Source organism: Symsagittifera roscoffensis, chromosome 3, assembly GCF_963678635.1.
Source record: "Symsagittifera roscoffensis chromosome 3, txSymRosc1.1, whole genome shotgun sequence".
NCBI classification, from domain to species: Eukaryota; Metazoa; Xenacoelomorpha; order Acoela; family Convolutidae; genus Symsagittifera; species Symsagittifera roscoffensis.
Genome location: NC_087064.1, coordinates 46,689,819 through 46,698,558, shown reverse-complemented (window position 1 = coordinate 46,698,558; position 8,740 = coordinate 46,689,819). Strand labels below are relative to the sequence as shown.

The following is an 8,740-nucleotide window of genomic DNA, read 5'->3' as shown; positions in this document are numbered from 1 at the left end:
ACAAAATTAGGCTCTAAGATTGTTACAAGATAGAAATTTTTCTTATAGGAATGTTGTAAGATTGCAAATTTTCCCTACATTGTCAGGTTCTTCATGAACATCCATCAGCTGCTCTGAATAACCGCAAACATTTATCTTATCAGCCATTCAGAGCAGATCCTCAGAACAGCCATTCCATAGCTACCAAAATTTCTTTTTTTGATAACTAATCATTTTATCGGATAGGTTAGAGTTTAATAGGCAGATAATAACAAAAGAAACATTATTTGCCCAGGTAGGTATTTGCATTAAAAACATTTGTTGCTAAAAAATTTCAACCAATTTCAAATCTTTTGGAAACTGATACAAAAATTGGCCACCAATGAAAAGAAAACAGAGCAAACAAACTTGTTTTACTATTCTCCGATTCATCGCGTAAATGTTGAGGCAATAGTTCCTCAAAATTCATTTTTTTTTATGATTACAGGAAAAAGTTCCGATCTTAGAATTTTTTTATGAGGAAAGTTCTAAAATAGAAAAAAAAATCCTACAAAAATTTTTCGTCCTAGTTTGAATAAAACATTTTTTTTCAATGCAGGTACAATTTCTGCAGCATTTGCGAAATTTCAAAACTAATTGTTTTTATTTTGAGAGTTTATTAGGTGGGAGAAGGTTTCTAAATTATTACTTTTCTTATAAAAAAAGTTGTAAGAACTGTGGGAATAAAAGTCGAATCTTTAATTTTGAGTCGTAATTGTTTTTAAAATTTATTGATATCAAAATATTTATTTATTTTGAAAAAATCACCTTTCAAATTTTTGTAGGAAAGTTGTAAGATTGGGTAATTTTCCTACAAATCTTATAAGAGGTTCGAAGATAGGGAATTTTTTCGTAATATGGACAAACAGAGTTCTTTAGGTTTCTTTGATCGTTCGGATAAAATTATAACTTGTTTCAAGACTTGCACATTGCACAGTTTGGGTTCGTAATGTTAACAATAAAGTTTGACAAAGCTCAATAAGTCTTGCAAATTTGCTGAAAAAACGCCTGTTTGCAAAAAACTGGATAAAAGACCTCTGCTTGACCTAATGTTTTAACTTTGCTTGACCTAATATTGACCACCGTACTCAGGGGCGGATCTAGGATTTTCTCGAGGGGAGAGCAGATTTTCAAAAAAATGTGAAAAATTTTTGACAACTTTTTTTTTAGGTCGACCAAATTAATTTTCCGAGCTCTCCTAAAGCACTAAAAAGACACTGTTTTGGCGAAATGTTCTTTTGGGCACTTTTGAGCACGTTTTTGGCACTTTTTGGAAAACTTTGACAAAAAATCGCGTTTTTTTGGCGCGCGCTCCCCCTTAGTATATATTGGCGCCAAAAATGGATTTCTGAAAAAGTACCACAAGGGGGACCCTTTGGGTCGGCAGGGGGTCAAATCCCTGAAGGGGGAGGCGTCCGCCCACCGCCCCCTCCCCCTAAATCCGCCCCTAACCGTCTTGACGTATATTTCGAGTTTTTGATCAAACTCCATGATTCAACTATGCACTTGAAAATACTTTCCGACCAAACATTTATAGTCGTAAAAAGGACCTTTGTGACACTTCAAAAGTCAAAATATTTGGGGACCACCTTTACCAGGGTACTAAAAAAATCTTCAAACAAATGTTTTCTATCTTGTAAATCCAAGCAGTTATTGGTTTAAAAATTATTCACGAAGTTGCTGCAAAAATGCACATCAAAAGTTTCAAATTAATTAACGCCTTCAAAAGTGGCTCAAAATGGAGCCGCTTCAAGTGTACTGAAAATCTACAAAGCTTATTTTTCTAGTTGTAAACTATTATAAAACAGAATTGCCGCGCGTATTTGTCACACTTTGAGACCACAAAACAATACCTTGCAATTTGAAGAACTGAAGACTGCATTTTTACATTGAGAAGTTGATTATATTTTTATTGATATTATGCGTGTACAATGTGAGCGACTATTTAACTACACAACATTAAAAAATTGAAGCAATAAAAAGTTTCTCTTTGATTCTTGATATATATACAAAGAGATATTAGATTTAACTATATATTTACCATTTTTGTTGCATTGTTTATATAATTCACAAATTTTTTGAGCATGATTTTCTAATCATAAATTTTCTACAGCTATACTCACTATTATCAGTTTTTTTCCAAAGCTAACTTTTCCAAACTATAAAGAATAAAATCGGGAGAAATGAGTCAGGACTTTCTGAAGGAGCAGGAGCGGATCTCGTTGGCAGAAGAGTTGATGGACTTGGCTCTGATGGCCAAGGGGACCCAGAAGTTGTTCGCTCTCATCAATAAAGAGTGTGTGTTTGACCTCGAGAAGCTGCAGAGTAAACTGAATGGCCTGACGAAGGCAGAGAGAGATGCACTTGAAACCAAACAGGTTAGAGAAAAATTCAAAAAGACTTTGATCCAAAGGAGAAGTGATCTCATACAATAGCACAGAAAAATGAATTTAATTAAATTTATTTCTTGTTTTTTCTTACCTTTTTCCATGTGATAGAACAAACGTTAAGTTCAAAAACAAAGAAGTGCTCTCTGTTTTATCTATTGGATAAGTTTGCTGCAATTTTGAAACTGGATCAGATAAACAAAATTTTTCTTTTTCAGTATTTTTCTTAGTTTCATTAGAGGCAACCCTTTTAAGCACAAATTTTTCTTCAGAGATTTGAAGCAAAAAATGGTAAAACATGTTTGAGCACTGAAAAAGAAAATCAAAATGTGGAGTTTGTTTCAGTTATTCGACGTGGTGAACGATCTAACTAAGAAGAAGAAAGAAGCAGATCTTCTGGCAGCCCAGCAACTAGAAGCACTCAGGGCCGCCGAGGCAGAACAGCAGCGACTGCGAGAACTCATGGCGGCTCAGGGGGACGAAAAAGACGGCGAACAAACGAAACTTCTAGAAGAACTGCAGGAAATGTTTGACGCAGAACGTGAACAACTTATGGCCGAGAACGAAGAGGAGAAGCAAAAAGAGTTAGAAAAGGCGCGAAAAGCAGCCGAGGCTGAAAGAGAAAAAATGCGAAAAGAACACGAAAAACTTCAAGCTCAACTGAACTCTAAATTTGGAAGTCTAGGAGACAAGTTAGGTCGGGCGGAAGCGGAAAAAGCCGACCTTGAAGCCGAATTAGAAAAACGAGACGATCAATTGAGTCGTGCCGAAACCGAGATGGCCGAGTTGCAATCGGAGATGGAGAACCGAGAGGCGAAGATGAACGAACGACTAGCTGAAGCCGAGAAACGAATAAAGGAAGCACAGAAGCGCGCCAGTGACGCTGCGAAGAAACGAGAAAAAGAACTGGAAGACCAAATTCGAAAACTTCAGGTAACTTAACTTAATTTTTTGGAAGAACACTTTAAGCATCACGTTAACTTAATTTTTTGGAAGAACACTTTAAGCATCACGATAGTTTAGTTATATGAAAACGAACAAAAACGTTTTGAGCCAAAATATAAAACCTGCAAAATTGAGCACGTCAAAAATGTTACTATTTTTTAGTTAACAAGCCAAAGGCCTAGACCAGAGTTTTAAGATTAACTAAGCTATATGGCTATCTTCAAGAGATCACTTTGTAAATTGCGATTTGAACCCGCAATCATATGATTATGAGCATTATTACTACCGATATGCCACTACGAGGAAATGATAAAATTGGGTGACAAAATTTTTCAATATATTGTAAAATTCGCAGTAACTACATTAAAGTCTCTTCTTTCATTCGCCAACGATCTTGAAAGACGTCTAGTAGAACCTTCTCACTTCTTCTATATCAATCTGATTTGTTGCAGCTCTCTCTGGACGAGTCTGCGGCGCGTTTGGCAGAGTTGGAGAGTAGCCAGAGCATGGCTAAGCTGGGAGAGATGGAGGAGAAGATAGGGAAACTGTATTGGGTCAACAAGGAACTTATCTCACAAATCAGAGAGAGGGACTCACAAGCGAAGCGATTGCAGGTATGTACAAGAAAGTTTTTTATGCAGATCCCTCTTCGATCTATCGTGTCTTGAAAACTAAAAAAAAACACTTTGAGATTTTGTAAGTCATTCGGCTAAAAGCTAAGACTGTTCGGCCATTCGTAACTAGACTTAGCTAGACTCTCTTCTCATTGTATCACTTCGATCCCGCATGTAGGAGCATAAAATGCTTAAAATGGTTGATGTTTTTTAGGAAAAAAATCTTCTTTTGTGTATTCTTATATATAATGTCGACAAAGCTTAACTTTAACCGATTTTATATAAAAATTTTCGTTCTCTTCACTCAAAATTAATCAAAAATACAATCTTTTCATCCAAAATAAACCAAATTTAAACGAATTTGTGAATAGAATGCCGAAAAATGTTAAGGCTGTCGGATGATGTGAATCGTGAAAGTGTTAAAATCTGAGTGCTCTTTCCCAAAAGCCTGAATAAATGAATTGAAGTTTTTTTTGCAAATGTTTACTGAATTGACACAAAATGATGTATATGTTCAACTTTTTCAAGCTTTATTCATTTTTTCTGGATTTAGTTATTTTTGCCAATAAAAATTTCAGAGACGGTAAATGGCATTCAGAAGATACGAGCAGACATGCGTTTCGTCTCTCAAATGAACTTTTATTCATAAATGAGTTTTTGTTCTGCTTGAGTTCTGATTTAGAAAACGCAACTACGAAAAGGAGAAAAATAAACGAAATTCGTGTTAATTTTTTTATCTTAAGAAGGATAGCCAAATGGTGTGCAAGTCGCACAAAATATTCCAGTCACAATTATTTCAATGGAGAGATTTGAAAAACAAAAAAAATTGCATCAAAAACAAATTTTAGTTTCATTTTTTTCTAAATAACGTATCGTATTTTCTTAAAAGGTAAGGGCATCAGTTACAAAACTGCATAAATGAAAGCTATCAAAATCAAAAAACGATTAAAAAAAATTGTAGTAGAGATTAATTGGCAGCACTACAAAGGAACATCTTTCATCAAGTCTACCTCAAATTTGATTGTAAAAAATTCAGAGCCATTTTTATCGAACCCGAGACAATTTTTTTTAATTTTACAATACAAATCACAACTAAAATGGCTTTATTGTTTTTATAATTTGTCCAGGAGCTTTTTGAGCTTGTTTTAAAAAAATAACTCTTGTGGAACCTGATCTAAACTACATTTTATGATTGGATAAATTAGATATTTTACCAATGTAAAGTATTTAATATTAACCAATCATGATCCATCTAACTAACAACCCACTTATTTGTAAGTGCTGAAGTTACTTGTAATTTCAGCACCAGAGAGATTTGAATTTAACTTAGAAATTAGTTGGACTCTCCCGAGCACTTCAGCAGCCGCAATAAACCAGTATACCCTAGATCTATTGAGCCTAGCAGAGACTAGTTAAACAACCTGAGACTAGATAGTATAAGAGTAAGATTAGGATCGGTATTAGACTAAGAAGTTGCACGAATCTATCCGGCCGAAAATAAGATAGCGTGACGAGCAGACGGTGTACCCTATCCGAAATTACTCTATGAGTTAACCAACTCGGTCCTAACTCATCTGGTGCGACCATAAGTCTCGAACAAGACCTTAATAGCTTAGAATTAACCAAAATAGATTAGAAATTAGACAAAAACATTTACAAAATGTTATACGACAATAATTTAATCGAAATGTCTCTACGACTCAATAGATCAGAGCCAATATTCCGAACCATAACAGAACTACCCGGAATTGGAAGAAGACCTCGAACCAGAGACGACATACGACAAAGTAGAAACTTGCCATATAGCTATATGATAGTTAGGCAAAAACCAGAACAAACTTTTATATTTAGAATACTACTAGCAATGAATTTAGATTTTCATTTGCAAACATAAAACCTTGAAGTTAATCTTCAAAATCATTTCAGGCGCTAAACAAAATTATTAATATACAATAACGATTGATAAAAAGATCTAAGATCGTTTTCCTAAAATTCTGCGATAATATACAAAACATGTTTGAAAAATATTTATTGAAAAATAAAAAATAAAAATTAGTAGCATGACAATAAATGGTTAGTAATCATAAATCATCCTGTTGTTCCAGCTCCATCATCTAAAACATAACAGCAATCATAAACCCACTAATATCATCAAAACACTAAATCTTTCCTTTACACACATTTAAAATTTTATTAAAACTTAAATTCACTTAATTTTAAAACCAGATCATCAAGGCTTATCCTTGGATCTTAAATCATTTTCTACTTAATTAAATTTCAAATTTGATCATCAAGGCTTATCCTTGGATCAAACAGAACAACTTTGTTCTCCCCCACCCACTTAATTAGTGTCTAACGACCTCAAACGTCGATTCACTACCCAACCCTTTCTAAAGACCCAAGACTAATAGAAATTTTTAAACAAAACTAATCATTCAAATTAGGATAAACAGTGAAGAACTTCGGTTATTCATCCTTCACTTGACCCCCCCTCTTACCAGACCCAGGATAAATCTTAGACTTAGTAAGTTTAAAATAGTATCTAACGAACTACTCGCGTTCTAATTATACCTGAACCTTGTGGATCGATTTACTATTCTCCAACCCTTGAACACAATCACTACCCCTAAGTAAGATTAAGTAAGTTAACACCTTAACTTATACTAGCCACGAGAAAGTAAAAAATCATTCTTCGGAATCGATATACTTTTCTCTCCAACCCTGAACAAACAGACCCAGGTTAAGCTAACCAAAAAATCGTAAGAACTAACAGTTTAAGAAAATAGAAACCATTTAACAACCTTTTGCATCCGTCATCCTAAACCTTATGTCATTTAAAAACCTAGGAAATAAACAAACAATCGTTTTACACAATTGTGAAATAGATAACAAAAAATACGACCTTGTAATCACACCTCATACACAAACAGTTGGATACATTCGAACAAAACGACAAACACTAAAAAGAAAAATAATAACGAAACAAAGACAAATAACACGAAAAAGATTTTCAAAAAATCGAAACGCATTTTCAGAATCAGAAACCAACAGTTTAGACGAACTTTACAAACTAAAAGAATCAATAGATAAAAATTACCCACTTCACGATCAATTATATTTTTCTGACTCAGAAACAACTTCAAATTCATCAAAGAGAGGAAAAAGAAGAATAAAAAAGCAGTATAAACACAAACCAGTACATTTATACAATTGGAATCAACCAATTAGACACATTGATAATTACATATTAACAGTCATCGAACGAAAAAATGAGCTCAACGCACACCCCAGGTGAAGAAAGTCCAGATGATGATGAAATCTTTCCTTTTATAGTAGATGCAACCACTGATAGAGGACAGCATATATTTTGCAAAAATTTACTATTAAATTTATTTGAACCCGGAATAAGTCCATGTAAAACAGAGTTCCCAGATGTAAAAATCAAAAGACAAATCATAGACCACTACTTAAAAGATATATGCAACATAACACAACAGTATGGAATCTACTCCATAGAAATCACCTCACCAAACCATAATAATAGAAAATATACAATTCAAACAGACGACCTTGATTTAGAATTTTCAAAAGTTTTTTCAGAATATATAAAAAGCATCCAATATCATAACTCACAAAGAGCAAACTCCATATTCACCAATGAAGTTTTCGCAATAATATATAGTTATATTTCGATATTAGAAAACGAAATCCCAATAACAAATGTCTCACCGACAGAAACATCTAAACATTTGAAAGTACGACATGAAATCACACTACTCTCTAGTTATTTAAACATCATTAAAGAAAATTTCACGAAAGACGACGTTTCACAACATACAAAACACGATCTACAAAAAATTTTGGCATGGTTCATAATAGATTATTTCACACACAATATTGATTTAATTGCACAAGCAAGAAAAAATTTTAGACCCCAAAACTCGAACGATGATACCGCTATCACAGAACAATCAGATTATGTTTGGGACCCCGAATGGTCTCATCCCGCATTTATAAGCTTCCCACAATCAATCTCAAGTCAAGCAATAAGTACGATATCTTACATAAGAGATTATGTAAAAGTAATACCATTAACCATTGATGCAACACCATTAAACTATAATACATTTTTGCCCGATACACAAAATAATAGTTTAAACTCTACAGTTATACACAATGAAAACCTCAATGGAACTAGGAATCTTACTCAACAAGATATCCAGACACCATCACACTTCATAAATGAAGAAATTGTACACACAACAACTACACAACAAAGTATTTCACCAATACGCCCAAATTTAACAACACCAAGAAATACAAATCCTTCACAAACACAGGTAACCTTACAATCAACCGTTAAACCTTCGGTTGCCCCTAAATATTCACATATGGATTACCAAACATACAGACCCATGACAATACCATCAAAAACACGCAAAACATTCACTAGAAACAACTTTGCAGACCATAATTATAATTATACACATCCATCAAAAACATATAACCAACCACAAAGAAATTTTAACCAATATACAAGATCCCGAAATTGGGATAACCCAATGACCCAACCTAATTCAATAAATTTCTAAACAAATCCTCCACAGGATCACAGTGAAAATTACCCATTTTTTCAACAAAATAAAAATAAAAAACAGACATCTTATCAAATGGATTATTTATCCTCAGATGATGATTTCTTACAACCAGATATATTTGCACCAAATACTCAAGAATATCGTAGACAAGGAATACAGAAAACACGTACAAATCATA

General features: G+C 33.6%; 1 protein-coding gene across 1 annotated transcript in view; it reads left to right on the top strand.

Moving 5' to 3' along the window:
* The first annotated feature begins 1,956 nt into the window (after positions 1 to 1,956).
* Positions 1,957 to 8,740, top strand: part of LOC134841432 (trichohyalin-like) — a 28,845-nt gene continuing 22,061 nt past the window's right edge. Inside the window, exons 1-3 of the mRNA XM_063857417.1 lie at positions 1,957 to 2,396; positions 2,751 to 3,338; positions 3,803 to 3,964. Of these exons, the coding sequence (XP_063713487.1) occupies positions 2,202 to 2,396; positions 2,751 to 3,338; positions 3,803 to 3,964 (945 nt within the window). The 5' untranslated portion in view covers positions 1,957 to 2,201. The remainder of the gene's footprint in view (positions 2,397 to 2,750; positions 3,339 to 3,802; positions 3,965 to 8,740) is intronic.